We start from the raw sequence: 16,385 nt of genomic DNA, 5'->3' as shown, positions 1-16,385 counted from the left end.
GAGTACACACATTTTTTATCTCAATGACCCTTGTGAGAATAACACACTTGGAAGCTCAAGCTTAGGCAAAGTCTTAAATATTGTCTTAAAAACACAATGTTTTTGCCTTCTCAAATTCCCTATTCAGATAATTTGATTAAAGTTTGCAGAAGCAAGTGTTTGCCTTGCAAGAAATTCCAATCCAAGTACAAACGTCAACACATGGCATATATGCCGATTAGCAATTTAGAATAAATTGCACACAGTTATTATAACCACAAATATTTTCTGTCAGAGCTTCTGCTTTGGAATGCAATGGTTATTTTTCCAGTGCAAAGGCGATATTTTTCCATCCTCTAACGGAAAAAAAAATTACTTAAACAATCAGCAGAAATCATTTTGCCAGTTATCAAAGCAAATATGCGGCAACACACACACACCCACACTGGCTATGTGTGTTGGTAAGGAATTTTCACATTTTATACACCTAGTAGAATACCCAAATCCTAATTCAACATCTGGTTAGCATTTCATTTGCAAGGTGACATTTTTTCAGCTTGCCCCGAAAGGCAAATCATCCCAGATATTTATGGAATTTTAATTATTTACAAGAATGGACTTGGCATTTGCATTTGTTTACTAGTTTAAGGTCAACTTTAAGTATTGAGATAAATTTAGATCTACCCTGGCATTCAGTGGAACTGAAGAAGAAGTCCATAAACTATGATGTCCTGGACAGATGACCAGTTATTTGCAGGGTACATACTGTAGAGCACTTGTCAAAGTGGTGGCCCGGGGGCCAAATCTGGCCCGCCGCATCATTTTGTGTGGCCGGGGAAAGTAAATCATGAGTGCCAACTTTCTGTTTTAGGATCAAATTAAAATGATGAGTATAAATGTATATTAAATTTCCTGATTTCCCCCCTTTTAAATCAATAATTGTAATTTTTAATTAATTTTTTCTGTGTTTTTAGTTCAAAAATAATTTTGTAAAATCTAAAAATATATACATTAAAAAAGCAAAAATAAAAATTGTTTTAGATCTATAAAAAACTGAATATTCAGGGATTTTAATCCAGTTCTTTTAAACCATTTATAAAAAAAATAATCTAAATATTATATCTAAAATGTGGCCTGCCAACCAAACTGGGTTTGACACCCCTGCTCTAGAGGCAACTAGTGATACTCATGTTCACTCCTCGAGGAGAAAATACTGGGGGGTGATGGTGAAGAGTATATCCAAACTTCGCACGACTCAAGATTCAAACCAAAGATCTCTAAATTTGTGAGGTAGATAGATTGCCCCAATTGTCAAATGTAAGAGCCAGATGACGAGATTAAATCAATCCAGTGCCAAAAATGTATAAACCACTAATGAATTTCTGAAGCGGCCACACAAAGTCGCAATAAAGCAGAAAAGCAGAGAAGAAAAATGCCACGCATACAGTAGAAGAAACTAAATAAATGTCCATTTATGACCACTCTATCAGCAAGAAGTGCTGTAATTTATGGTGTTCTGCACAAAATTACATTCCTCGGTTATTGAACTGCAACTCACGCATTATAAAACTACCACAATTATAAGACAGCATCCCAGAAATTGTGTTGCTCCTAACAAATGAACAAATCATATTCAATTGCCCTGAAATAACAACTAGAGTGATTTACTTGTCTAATTCTCTAAGTTAACTGGAGCCATTCCTTCAAAAAGATCAGGCCAGAATTCAATGATGTTTCTCTTTTTAAATCAGTTTATGCTGCTGCAATAAAACAGAGTGTGTTTTCAAACCAATCAGCATTGGGAGATTTACTCTAACCTTGACGGCTCCAAAAGCAGTTGTGAATTTTAACTCACCATCCAGCTCTTGTTCTCGGGAACATAAAATCCTTGTTATGACGTCATTCTCCACACTATTCCATGGCTCAGTAGTCCTGGACAGCACTCTTGTAGGGTCAAGTTGCCGCCTCCCGCATAAAAACTTCTAGAACAGGTCGTCGGGAACCTTTTTGACGAAGAGAGCCACAAACAATTCATATTTTCAAATGTTATTCCTTGTGAGCCATACTACGAATTTAAAAGTCAAAATACATACATGTAAACGAGTGCCTTTTCAATTTTTTTGGGTAATTTCACCACTTTTAAAGTGGAAAAAAAATGAATATTTTTTAAAAGATTCTTATGCTGTTGCTAATCAATGAGAGGGTACATTCCAGAAGAGTCTACTGCAAAAAAATGAAGATTAAAGCAAAAAAAAGAAGATTAAAGCAGTTCTAAATGTAATATCTCCGTTCTGTCAACAGCGATTTCCATATTTTAGCTAACAGGTTAGCAAAGAGCCAGATGCACCCATCAAAAGAGCCACATGTGGCTCCCGAGCCATACGTTCCCTACCCCTGTTCTAGAACAAGGGGTGGGCAAACTATTCCACAAAGGCCCGCAGTGGGTACAGATTTTCATTCCAACCTATCAAGAGGACACCTTGACACCAATCAGATGTCCTACAAGTGCAATCAGTGGATTACAATCAGGTGCTTCTTGTTTTCTGCAGAAATCTCATTGGTCAAAGTGTCTGCGCTTGACCGATTGGTACAAAAACCTGCACCCACAGCTGCCCTTGAGGACCGGTTTGGCCACCTTTGCTCTAGAAAGTGGAGGAGCTACTTGAACAAACCACTAAGTGGCTATCAGTACAAGTCCTTGAGGAAATCTGTTGGATTTTATATCTACTGTTTTACCTGGCATCTTACTACACTCCAGTTTAGTCTCTACAGAGTTCTGTACATCTGGCAAATAAAGAATGGCCCACCCAGATTGGCCAGGTGAAAGCGTGATGGGCCGTGTAAATGGGGAAAATGTCAAGATTGTTCTTTTGGAAGACACGCAGCTCCGACATGGCCACAAATAACATAAAGACCCCCCCTTTTATATCCCGTAGCTGGCCTGAATAATATTCCTATGTGATGTAATTATGAAACAGTGGAGAAGCGACAGCCAACCTCCAGAATTATTCACAAGCCAGGACTTTAGTTCCTGATTCAGCTGTAATCCCAGACATCACCACACCTTCAGGCAATGATTACCCACAAGGAAATACAGGGAATTAGTTGTGAGGCTGGGACCACATGGCAAGCAGACAGACAAGCCTGCAGACGTTGGATTAGTTGGGCAAAAATGTGGAATTCAAGTAGATCCCATCTATGTTGAAATCAAATTTCTTCTGTTTAATGCCTAGTCGAGATGACAAAGAAATATTGTACAACCGTGGTTGATATTTAAGTGGACAACCAACATTAGAATGCATTTTTTTTCAATTGTTCTCAACATTATTCATATAGTGATGTGAAAAAAATATAAAGGTGCTGATACTTACAAACAATTCAGTGCCCGAAGTCAGCTGGGAAAGTTTCTTCACCAGGTGCCTTGATTAGCTGTGATTGGGATGCTCTGATGCACCTTGAGCACATTGTTTATATAATTCAGTTGTCAACCTTTAATAGCACAAGTTATGCAATCTGAGTAGTATTGTAGGACCTCCAATCCAAATGAATGCAAGAGTTTCAGAGCATAGTGGAATTTATAAAACATTTTATTGAACAATACATTTCAACAGCTAGTAGAAGTCACAACAGAGCAAAGATCAAAACATTTCTCACACATCCTTCTTCTTGGGAGGTACAAGAAAAGCAGAAGTACAAATCAAAAAGGCACACTCAACATTGAAGTACAGTATGTGGAAACAACTGACTCTATTATGAGCCATAATTCACACACAACTAATGAATAAAATCAATTACTCATTTATTTTTGCCAGAAATAAAAAGCTTTTTGGGACTGCTTAAATGCCAAAAGACACCAAGCTTTCTCACATGAACACACACGAATACTTCCTTCTTAAGGTTGATGTGTATTCACAATAAAATCAAGGGAGCTCCCCTACTAGTAATTTGTCTCCAAAGCCCCAAGAAACATGAACTTTTTTTTAATATTTCTGCAACAGGTTAATAAAAACATTTGAGGAAAATCACACCCTTCAGTCCCACTTAACCCAATTTGAAACCTTCTCAATAGAAAACATGCCCGTTAGAAAACTAAGGACTAAAACCAACAGAAGAGGACATCCAAGATGATGGGGAACAATGTCACACAGCGTTGCCCAGCCAACAAAAAAGGAACACTTTTTTGATTGTAAGAGCACAGTTTGGCGCGGATAAGAAAAAAAAACCTCATGAATAAATAGGAAATTGCGTCAAGTCTTCAGCTAAAAGTGGTAACAATGTTTTATGGAGGTTTAAAGGGTGCTCAGTGGACAAACACACACGTAAGGTGAACACACATAAAAAAATACATGTGCATTAGTTAACTGAAGGCAGCAGAGAAATCAATTTAAAAAGGAGATGGCTCTAATTTTAAATTTGCTTCGTGGAATGACACTAATGAAAAGCTGACAAGGGGGGAAAAAAAAAGAACGGACTTGGAATCATTTCTGATTTGATTTAAAATAATGCCATTACACAAGTATAAATTATGCTACGTTTCACATAAAATTTTACCTTCTTTGTTATAACCCTTCAATTTAAAAGAAACCGTTTTAAAACAATGACGAATTAAGCTCTTTAACTCTCAGTGATATTCTCAAAAATGACTATAGAGTGAACAGAAAAGGAAAGCGTTTCGGCAGATGTGAAGGCAGCAATCTCAAGTTTGAACTTCGTTTAGTGTAGACACGCTGAAAGTGCCAACCGACAAGCAGTGGATTTATAAACTTTGAAGGTCATCACGCTCTGGTCCTCCTCCGTGCATCCTGTGAAATAATGTGAGGGAATTCACTAAGATAAAAGCTAGAAGGCTGAGAAACAAAGAGGGCAAGATTCCCTTTCGCTGTCAATTTCTCATCCCGCGAAGCTGTTTGTTGAGTGTGACCAGTGGACATCTGGCTTGTAATAAAGGATCTCGTAGTTTTTTTGGAGTTCTTATAGACTCGTCACACTTGCTGCCATCCAATCCAATCAAAGGATATGGATGGATATTGATATAGACCATTAACTGGATAGGAGGCGTACAAAATTCCTGATCCTGTTGCTTGGCTTCGTCTTCCGATCTCACCATTCGGCATCCCCGATGGCTTTGGAGAAGACATAATCTCTTCCGTTCAGATTCATGATCCCGTCCTTCAGGTGAAATTTCCATTTGTTCTTACTCCTGTGGATCTGGAAATTAAGTAAGGAGAGTTGAATTACTGTCAAGACTGAGGGGGATGTCTTGTTTGTTAGCCGTTACGTGCACCATGTGACCAAAGGTTGTGGTATTCCTAATTATGGCTAGGGTTGGGTAATTTTTGGAATCCATCCGATACCAGATACTTCTCTGTACTTAAAAAAAAAAAAACAGTTCCAATGCTTAAATGCCACTTGAACTGATATTATGGGATAGTATTATACAATGCACTTCCAGTTTAGCAGCCATTGTCCTGAAACAAGCACAACTTGTATGCATATATATTAGAGTTCCCATATTTTAGAAGGATATTATGAAAAAAGAGAAAGCACGGCAAAGCAATAGAAATGGATGGGATATAAATTAATACTATTGTTCATTAATAAATTAAATCATACAAAAATAAGTATAACATTAGCTTTCATTTTCATAATTATGATTCCCAACTATACTGTTAAGACCCTAAAACTAACTCAATCGATAATGACGACTCACCTTGTCATACTGGCACACAACTACATTCTCTGTGTCAAACAGCTCCTGGTCCTCCCCATCACTTACATCATCTTCACTGTTCAGGGGCTCCTACAAAAGGAAAAATCAAATGAAAATGATTAACAATCAACAGAAAAACACAACCTTCTAAACCAAAATGATGTGGGCATTATTGTAGGAAAACCATTTGCAAATGCGTGTTCCGATTCATAAATACCGTATTTTAAGGCGCACTTAAGTCTTAAATTTTCTCCAAAATAGACAGGGCGCCTTATAATCCAGTGAGCTTTATATATGGACCAATACTAAAATTGTTATCATGATAAAATAAAATAAATCAGTCAATAGGGTACACCATCCTCTACAGCTCTCACAACTACGGCAAGCAGCCCCCGACTCTACTATTTTCCCCGTAGAAAAAGTCCTAGACTCTATTTCCGGTGCGCCAGTGAATGCTGAGATATATAAAACGGCATTGCATTTCGGTCGATCTAACACATTAATTCTATGTTCGTCGTCATTCCCAGTGGAAATTTCAACTGTGGTCCGAGCTTTCAGGAAGGCAGAAATTACTGACTCGATTAATGACGACTTTGGTGAGATGCCACCTGTTCAACATGAGTTATCATGTTATTGCTGTGTCATGAAAATACTAATACTTTAACCTCGGAGAAAAAAAACTTGTTTATTCATGTTGGGAGTGAATGGAGTTGTCAGAAAGCTGATTTGTAATCTATTAATAAAGTTTGGCTGAACTATCTGACTGTTTTGTTGACATTCCCTTTAGCACAGCACCATCTAATGGGTGCGACTTTAAATGTGATGCGTCTTGTGTGTGTCAAATGCAGAAATAGCACTCGGTACTGACACTGCGCCTTTAAATGCGATGCGCCATTTAGTCGTGAAAATACGGTACGTAGGAATGGTCATTAAAGTAACCAAAGTCACAGGTATGTAGCTCGTTAGAGATGCTCAAACAAATATCTGACGGAAGAGCGTATTCAAACCAGAAAAGTACCTAATTCGCTTTCATTGGTCCCACCTTTTTTGGTGCGCCTCCTTTTACAATGCAGTTTTTTCAAACTTAATGATCAAAAAAGGTGATTGTGTTGCTTGATGGTATGACGTAGTGACAACAGGTGCAGGGCGCACACAACTTGCCACACATTGTGACTATTCCGTGACAGGACTAAAGCAAAAGCCACGTATAAAAACCACATTCATTCCAGAAACCCGGCACTCCCAACAAAGTTTGTCACCTTAGTTACGCATTGAGTTACACTTTCATAACTTTGGTTACAGAATTTGTTATTGTTACACGTTTGTAACTATCATTAGGAGCATGTGAATTCATTTATGTAATTATGACTTTGGCTACATATTTGTGACTGCTGCAACAGGACTGAAGCATAGTCATGTAAAATCATATCCAATCCAAAGGCCCTGAAATTGTAGCTCAAACAAACTACACAATTGTGACTTTCGTTATGGATTTGTGACTCTAATTACATATTTGCGTCTCTAGTTACACATTTGTCCAGACATTTGTGACGCTGGCTACATATTTATGAATCCCGGCACACATTTGCACATCGTTTTGCGACAATAATGCATTCAAAGCACAGTGTATACTAAGCTCACCTCCTCCACCTGGCCATCTTCTCCCGCATCCTTGTCTTTTTCCTCTTCCATGTCCTCATCATACTCCTCTTCATCCTCCTCGTCTTCATCTGACGAGGTGTCGCCGGCCCCGTCTACCTGCAGCATCATGGGAGGCTGAGCTTGACCGGGGGCTGCCTGCTGAGCTTGGCTCTGAACCTGGGCTTGCGCCATTACTGCACCCTGGGCCTGCTGGATGTGTGCTGCCTGACCAGGCTGAGGTGCCATGGCAGTAGCCTGCGTCACCTAATAGGACCGAAAATAAGTGGAACATGAAAGACAGTCGTGAGCTCGCAAATCAATCTCGAGGCTGTAGCCAGTAATTGGGACGGTAGCTCATCTGTAATGGCTCCATCTTTTTTGTAACTGGAGTTGGATGCTATAGGTCACACTGTGTACATGACAATAAGTAGTGGCACATGCTAGAATGCTTATAAATAATTTGTGGGGGTTAAGTATTCCCCTTAAGGAAATTTGAGAATGCTCAATATTAAAGCATTTGATATTAAAATTCCGGCACTTGTGTTTAATAGCCGGCATTTTGATTACCATATTGCAAAATTCAATATTTTAGGGAATGGATCACATTTTGATTGATGTCATGGTTTTCACTTTGGTAAACAGTGACTATTTGAAAAGTTCATCTGTCTGATATCTAACATTTGACAAATTGTGACAGTTTGGATTTTTAAGGTACCGTATTTTCACGACTATAAGGCGCACATAAAAGTCTTACATTTTCTCCAAAATAGACAGGGCGCCTTATAATCCAGTGTACTTTATCTATGGAACAATACTAAAATTGTTATCACGATAAAATGAAATAAAGCAGTCGATAGGGTACACCATCCTCTACAGCAAGCAGCCCACGACTCTACTATTTTCCCGTAGAAAAAGTACTGCGCAGTGACTGCTGGAATATATAGTTCTTTTGTCAATACACCCAATGGATTGTGGCCTGGCGATCGGCATCAACACAGCGTTACGAAGCACGGACGCTAGCTACTAGCTAGCTACTATTTGCGAATGGATTGTTGCCTGGCGATCGGCATCAACACAGCTTTACGAAGCAACTTTGATGGATTTGTGGGTGATGATGACATGAGTACATTGTAAAATGGCTAAATAAAGCACAACTGAACTCAGTTTTGCTTCCGTTGCCTTTTTAAAAACGTGTTTTTAGCGTGTGGGTGTAGCGTGTATGTTTAAGCTGGTGTATGTTTTGCCATGCATGGCTGCGTCTATAAAAACGGTGCGTCCTTTGTGTGTGTAAAATACAGAAATAGCACTTGTTATTGACACTGCGGCTAAAAATACGATGCGCTGTATAGTCATGAAAATACTGTAGTTGTGTTTGTCTGCATCAACCTCAGTACATCTGTTTTCTTGCCACTGTGATTTGCCACTTTACTTCAAAGCTTTGTTATTAGCCACAGTAAGAAGCTTTCATTTTCTGCCACCTTCACCAGTTTTAGTAATATTAAAGGTGACTAAATATCTTCCCAAAGTGTCGCAACACCAAAAAAAATAGATTAGAGTAAAGACATTTTAAACATGCTGACCTGTGTGTTGCCTTGGACTTTATTTCCAGGAGCTAAAACAATCTGTGGCTGCTGGATGATGACCCCTGTTTGCTGAGGAATGCCTCCTTGAAGAGGGGCCAAGACCTAGATATAATAGAATGCAACAAATAAACTGAATAAAATACACAGAACAATCCATACAGAGAAATAGAGAACGCTTTCATGTCAAAGAATAGTTTCTTTCTGAAAAGGTTGTTGATGGACTTGGTAGGAAAAAAGTAAAACGCTCATTTAACATTGTCAGGACTTATAGATGTTTCACCAAGTGAGGATGAACGGTTTAAAGGGTCCTTAAGTGACTAAAGAATGTGAAATAGACTACCTGTTGTATAACTGGAGCCTGCACTGATCCAGGTTGCATCTGCTGCTGCAGGAGGATGGGCTGCGATGGCTGCTGAATGAAGTACTGAGCTCCATTGGGTGCGCGCAGAACTTGCACAAATTGGCCTTAGGAAACACAATGCCACAAGACGCATCATTTCACACAACCCCACAAGACGTATCATCTCAAGAAGACTCTTTGGAGGCGTTTTTGCACATGGAAACAATGTGTAAAGTGTTAAGACGTACCTGAACTGGTAATGATCTGTGGGTATGGTGTGACCCCTGTTGGCAGAGCAAGAGCTGCTTGTGTAGCTGCTGCACTCTAGAAGAGGAATACAACATGCATGAATGACGTTTTGCCACTTTTCACCTACTTAGCACAAGAACAGTATGAAAGTGAAAAGGAAAAGGTGTAGAGCTGTGGCCCATAGTTGGCTGGAATAGGCTCCAGCACCCCCCGTGACCCTTCTAGGGATAAGTGGTACGGAAAATGAATGAAGATTTGTAAAAAGCGAGCCTTGAAGCACATTATTTTAAGAGAACAATGACTTCAAGTTAAACTCTTCTGGCGTTAATATATCGACATAAGTCTCCCTGATCATTACAAAATTAATAATAATTGAAAACAACAATAAATACATTGTCCTTGATGATTTTGTTTCTTATATAGTACAGTGGTACCTCTACCTACGATCAGCTCTACCTACGACATGCTCGAGATACGATGAAAATTTCGATCGAATTTGCCCTAGATACGATAAAAATTTCGAGATGCGACCAAGCCAGGTGGCCATGGCACTGTCTTTTTTGCGTCTCTTTCGTGTATAAACTATATTTACGAGCACTGGGCTGCACATGATGAACTCGTTGTAATGGATGATATCATGCTTGGAAATTCCTTGGGGCTGGAGGTTAACGAGGCAGATGTGAATGACCTAATCGCCGAGCACCACGAAGAACTGATGACACAGGATTTAATCGAACTCCAGGAGAGTGAACATTTGTTGCCAGAACTCAGTAGCGAGGAGGCGGTGGAAGAGGTGGGGCCCCTGGCTACAAAAGATATCAAAGACATGCTCGCTAAGTGGCAAGAGTTTGTAGAAAAGAGGCACCCTGACAAGTGGTCGCGCGTTATCGTATTGTGGTGACATTTGTGCGCGTCATTTTCGAAATATTTTGAAGGGAAGGCAAAAACAAAACTCTTGATGCGTTCGTTTTGAAGACTCCGGCTGAACGTCCGGGTGGAGTCAACCCGTAGAACAGAGGTAAAAAAGATTAAAACAAAATTAGAATTCAGTTTTGTGTGAAGTTACATTAAACGTTGAGTGTCTGTATATATTTATCCAAGTTAATTAAAATTTGTTTGTTCGAGTGAGTTGCCGTGGATAAGGTCCCCCTGAACACCCCCCCGTCTCTACCCTCCACGAAATGCATCTAATTTTACTTCTATTAAACACATTTTATTACTATTAAACAACTTGTTATTTATTACTTTGTCAATATATGGCGAATTAGAAAAAATAAAAATGTTTTTCCAATCCAATATCCTGTTTTTGGTGTTTTTTTCCAGATGGTTGGAACGAATTAGTTTGTTTTTAGTTCATTTCAATGGGAAACGTTCCCTCGAGTTACAAAAAGCTCGACATACGATCTGAGTCCCGGAACGGATTAAGATCGTATGTTGAGGTACCACTGTATACTGTTGGTTTAGCCGAGTTGTTTGCTTAGTTTTGAAAAACCTGATAGCACAATTGATGTAGATTTGGTGCGTGTGGATGAATTACTGCAATTTACTAATAGGCATCATGCCTTTGACTGGAGCTGTAGCAAAAAAAGGAAGTTAGATTTACCTATGACATGGCTCTTGTAATTCACTCTGTAATTTTGCTAGTGGGTAACTAGTTGGCATAAATTATTATAGGGCCTGTCATAAATATTTGCACTTTACTGCAATTGTTGAGAAGTGATTACACAACATTGGAGACATTAAATTGGCCCTGATTCAAAACTCAGTGGGCTTCACAGAATCCAGACTTCAATCTGGTTTAATGTAAATTCATTAACCTAATATTTGGTACGGATTAGTCACACGAACCAATGAAAAAACGTTTTCTGTCATGTATAACTGGATTTTTTTTTACTCCTTACCATCCCTGTTGTTGTCATATGCTGGAGAATCTTGGAATCTGGTACAATAACTTGTTGTTGGGGTGCTGCAGATAGAATTGATCAGGGTTAAATTATTCAGTATAAGAGTATCTACTTTAGCCATTTGGTTATGCCATTAATTGCCATTTAGAGAAAAGAAATACTTCCAATTCTATTGAACCAACCTTGTTGCTGTTGGGGAGGAAGGATGATCTGCTGTGACTGTGCTGGGTGTGTCACCTGCTGGCCTTGTTGAACTTGTGGATGCGATGGTTGTTGCTGTTGCCGCTGTGCGGCCTGTAGGGCTGCCTGTTCCTCTGTATGGAAGCCCTCCACTGCCTTGGACTGCAACAGTTTGCTTTCCCATAGCTCACGTGCGAAAAAAAAGACACAAAGGAACCACCCAAAGTGTCAAATTCAAAATTGTACGCATCATGTTCTATATACTCTTAAACATCAGTCTTATTTAAAAAAAAAAAAAAATTCAATGGACGTTATAGTGAAAGCATATTCCAAAAGTACCGTTTTCAGCTCCAGAAGCACTTGCTCATCCACACCTTCATCCAGGAACAACTCTCGCACCTCATTAATCACATCCTCAATCACAGTCTTGTACAGTTTAGGCTGCAAGGAGGAAAACAAAAATTGCAATGATTTTTCAGAAGCAAATATCAGAGTTGCATTTACAATTAGTCCAGGTTTTGGGGTGAGGCTATTCAGAGAAAATGTAAAACTTTTACTGTGAATTGTCATATGCTAATACTACATCATTAAAAAAAAATGTCCAGCTCCGAAGCAAATGTCAAAACAGTTACAGGCTACATTCTTATTTATTTTTGTTTATGTGTGGTATAGAAATGTACAAAAACACCAAACATAAGTACATACACAATGACTATTTTTTTGGGGGGGGGGGGGGGGGGGGTGATATTCAAATTTCCTGTGAAGCAAAAGCACATAGGTAAAGTATACTCCAACCTTTACAAGTTATATTAACTCATTATTTGCCTTTGATGGCAATGGATGTTCATGTGTTTTGAACTGGGATGGCTTGCGGTAAATGATCATGTTTTAGTGACACACAGCAATAGACATTCAATTAATTTGAACTGCGATAACTCACAGATAAAATGGATTGGACCTCTATTGCCATTGACAGCAAATGGGTTAAAATGACTCTGCAAATTTATAAATGACCAACCAAGTGTCCCCATGCACTTTCCGCATAATTCTATCGACAAACTAAGATTATTATCTACATTTATGGCTTTTTATGAATGAATCCCCCAGTCTCTATAAATTTCTGTTAACAACTCTTTAAAGGCACTTGCTTTAAAAACACGTTCCAGCTAGCTTTTGCAACAGCTGACCAATCGTTGAGCGTCTTTTTGGACATAAAATATTGAAATATGAATGTGCATGATGATGAGTAATGATTAATATTAATATCTTTGAGAATTACCTATTGTTTTACAGTATATATTGAACATACCCATTACACAAATGCAGTTATGATAGTACTGTTTTTAAGTAAATTTACCTCCAAAGTAGCTGTAATGGATCCTGATATCATTTTACAAAAAAAATAAACTTAACTTTGCCATTCAGCTCAGGTTGTGCAAAATGTACATCTAAAATTTATCTAAAAATCAGTGATATTTGGATGCTTGTACACTTAACTCACTACGATTTACGTTCTATAATTGTGATCATTTATAATCAAGCAATTTTCACTGTACGATCGCTCATTTCCGAGGAAAGAAGAGTGTAAAACACTTAAACAAAGACACCACCACCCTCGGATTTTTCCTTCCCTCTCCCTCGGCCCAGGCTGCTCCTCCAGTATTTAAAGCTGCGTGCCGTTTATAAACTGAGTCGGTGACGTAGCGTCGACTAACACCATCCCATCCCGGCCAGTCTATATAGAGCCAAAATGGCGGTATAAAACCAAGAGGCAGCGAGGGAGGAGGGCCAGAAGCAGAGAAAGAGAGGGTGGACGTGGACGCCATTATTACGGAGCAGCTCGACGGCCTCGCTAATTCCGCGTTGAATAATTTGTGTTTTAACTTCGACTATAGTATTGGTGGTCGTATAGTTATCGATAGAAGTAAGAATAACTGCGTTTTAAACGGAGTAATAGTGTTTTGGTGGGCCTGCATTGTTGCCTTCGTGTCGTGGAATGGTGGACGATGATGATGCACACGGAGCGTTCCCCTCGCTATTTGCCCCTATTTTATTTCATCACAAAGAAACAATTGTATCGCGATGTTTATACAAGGTGCTTTGCGTACATTTAAAAAGGCACGTGTTCTTCTAGATTTCCCCGAGTTGACGTCGACAACCTCAACGCCACAAACGATCAGACAAGCTACATGAATTTATTCTACCGATCGTCAGAAATGTACAAAATGCCAAAGAATGAGATGCAACCTGGCAACACAACAAGAGCCCAAAATTGTCACAATTACTTAAAATTCGATTGACATTTGTTGTGGAAACAGACATTTTTTAAACTACATTTGACATAAGTTTGAAAGAAAGACTAGATCCAAAAACTGACATCCCATTGATTGAAGCTAGTTTAATTTGTATGTGATGCAGTGTGTAAATGAACATTAAATGTGGTAAATATTTTTTGGTTTTTAAATCAGGTGTTCAACAGTTTTCTATTAAACTTTACCCCCATTCCCCCCGTTGACAATCCTTGAGATTGAGCCTTACCACTGGGTTCGAGTTAGCCGAGCTCGCCATTATACGCGTAGTGTAAAAACCACACGGAAATTGGCGAGAAATAAAGAGCCAAAAATGACCAAAAAAACTATTAAAACAACTGGGAACGGTATTCTAAAACAGCCGGCATCACTTTTGTAAATAAAACAGTTTGGGCGGTCTTATTTACAATCCCGGGCTGCGAATCCCCAGCCGTACTCCGTCCGTCGTTGTTCCGCTTTATATACTGAGCGAAGGAGCTGCGAGTGCGCGAGACATAGGGCAGAGTCGAACGGCCAATATCGCGAGATTTCAAGCGGAAACGACAAAGGCAAAGGACACGTGTGTTAAATGGCATTCTGGGAAATTGAGTGTTAATGACGCATTCACGTACATCGGAATTGGCTAGGATTATTTATGGAAAACTCCACTCACAACACACAAGAATGACAAGTAAAACAAGGAATATCTTTTAAAATAATAATTTAAAAATCCCCAAAGTTTAACCTAAACGTCACGCTATCCCACCGATGATTTCACTCTGAGCCTTTAAAAAAACATTGAAATTTATGTTTACGTACTCCGTTTTAAAACAAGGAAGTTAGTATTACCTGTAGTAACATATTTCTACCACAAGAGGCTGCTCATACTCCGTTTTGCCTATCGCGACAGTGTCCTTAGCACACGGTCTTTATGAGCGCTCAAAACGCAATGCCCTATCCAATCACTTTAGGTTGCAACTATTTCCCCACACCCAATCCAAGTAGGTGTGTGCCAGGTCCACTGCATTTAATCAAATATGCTCTTGTCCTGATCACCGATGAGATCTCTCGCCTAACGATAAAGCTTTGCAATAAATGAGAACTGACGAGAGTGCCGCTCTGCTTCCGTCTCCATGGAAACTTGCCTCACTGGTCATTGTGTGGCTATGGATGATATATACCAGAGACACACAACTCAGTCCGCATCCGCTATTCTCTTACAATTCATACGCAAGTCGTTTATATGACAGATTAGAACAAGTTAAAGACGAGAGTATTTATTAAAAAAAAATTTAAACAGACACATACACTTATTATAGATTAGACATCATCCAGAATGTGTCAAACTTTCCAGAAAACAAATTGAAGTGGTACACTGCAGATTTGGCATCTGATATTTGATTCCAAAATAAAAAAGATATGATATCAAGTCTGGTTGGCAGAGTAAAATGCAATTATATAGAATACTGGTTTAAAGCAAGTCAATTGAGTCCGACTCTTAGTAACCGATGATGCCCTCTAAAGATGTGAATGCACACCCTCCCCTCTGTCTTGGTTTAGTTGCATAGCAACAGAGAAACTGCAAGCTCCAGTTGTGTTGATGATGGTGGGAGCGTGTCGCACACACAGAGGCACTGGATGCAGATTAACCCCCTCTCAACTTCAATTATGAACAGACTTCCATGACCACATGGGTCTGAAATGACACCCCTTAGACCCTTTAGATTGAAAAAGCGTTGACCAATGCTATGGTGGCCTTTTACTCCTTTGCCTAGAGGGAGAGTTAAGTTTGATCTTTAATCATACATATTGAACTAACACAATTACAGGACGTAAATGAATAATTAACTGTCAGAGGTAGCACAGTCAAGACAAAACTCTTGTTGATGGGAATGTGTGAGGTTAACTATTTGGGGTCAGGCTTAAATAGAGTTAAAGCCCCTCCAGTTTTACACATCTATGCATATAGCATTGTTGTTGTAGATAACAAAGCATGTATAGAATGCAGTGGCGGGCCGTCAAGGCCTTCAAGGGCTTCTCTGCTGGCCCAAGAAATATCTGAATCATATATTATATTTTGTCCATTAATACTTATTAAATAATTCCAAATGGTCTGTTAGCTTCCTTTCATTGCTTTCCCCCTGGTTGCACTGCTTCCAGATGTGTTTTCATATTGAAGCATTTAACTAATCACATTTCAGCCATTATTTGTTGCCAGGGTCAGAAATCTGCCTCAAGGCCTTCACAATCAGTTCTGCAGGCTCTGCTGCAATAAACAAGCGTTGATAAGACTGTTGCTTTAACCAATCAGATTTCGAGTTGGCAACACCACAATGTATTGTCGCAGGCGTAGGGATACGTCATCGCTTTCACCAACTATGAATGGCTAGTGATTAGCCAGAGCTACCAAAGTGTATCTGTAGCGAGCTTCACAAGCAAATATATTGTTGTGTTGATTTAAAGCCATTTTCAAGACGGACTATGCCAGAAATAGGACAGAGCAGGCTCGAC

The 16,385-nt window shown here is 39.2% G+C and overlaps 1 protein-coding gene across 1 annotated transcript; it reads right to left on the bottom strand.

The window, feature by feature from the left end:
- Window positions 1–3,548: 3,548 nt before the first annotated feature.
- gtf2a1 (general transcription factor IIA, 1) lies at window positions 3,549–14,298 on the bottom strand. Its single transcript, XM_077587127.1, has 10 exons — window positions 14,125–14,298; window positions 11,926–12,027; window positions 11,589–11,772; window positions 11,404–11,468; window positions 9,502–9,577; window positions 9,254–9,378; window positions 8,911–9,015; window positions 7,331–7,594; window positions 5,690–5,779; window positions 3,549–5,187 (listed from the first exon to the last, which is right to left on the bottom strand). Exons 1-10 carry the CDS (start codon window positions 14,152–14,154, stop codon window positions 5,080–5,082), a joined length of 1,149 nt encoding a protein of 382 aa, XP_077443253.1. The 5' UTR covers window positions 14,155–14,298; the 3' UTR covers window positions 3,549–5,079.
- Between the last annotated feature and the right edge of the window lie 2,087 nt (window positions 14,299–16,385).

This window comes from Stigmatopora argus, chromosome 19 (genome assembly GCF_051989625.1).
Source record: "Stigmatopora argus isolate UIUO_Sarg chromosome 19, RoL_Sarg_1.0, whole genome shotgun sequence".
NCBI lineage: Eukaryota > Metazoa > Chordata > Actinopteri > Syngnathiformes > Syngnathidae > Stigmatopora > Stigmatopora argus.
The sequence above is the reverse complement of the archived record's forward strand: the minus strand, read 5'-3'. Positions and strand labels throughout refer to the sequence as shown.

Bases quoted from the DNA above. Each gene is read 5' to 3' on its own strand.
- gtf2a1 (XM_077587127.1), bottom strand. From the start codon at position 14,154: ATGGCGAGCTCGGCTAACTCGAACCCAGTG. The intron at 12,028-14,124 runs GTAAGGCTCAAT...TCCTCCTTGCAG, and splicing joins CGGCTAACTCGAACCCAGTG to CCTAAACTGTACAAGACTGT. The intron at 11,469-11,588 runs GTTGGTTCAATA...TTCTATCTGCAG, and splicing joins TCCTCCCCAACAGCAACAAG to CACCCCAACAACAAGTTATT.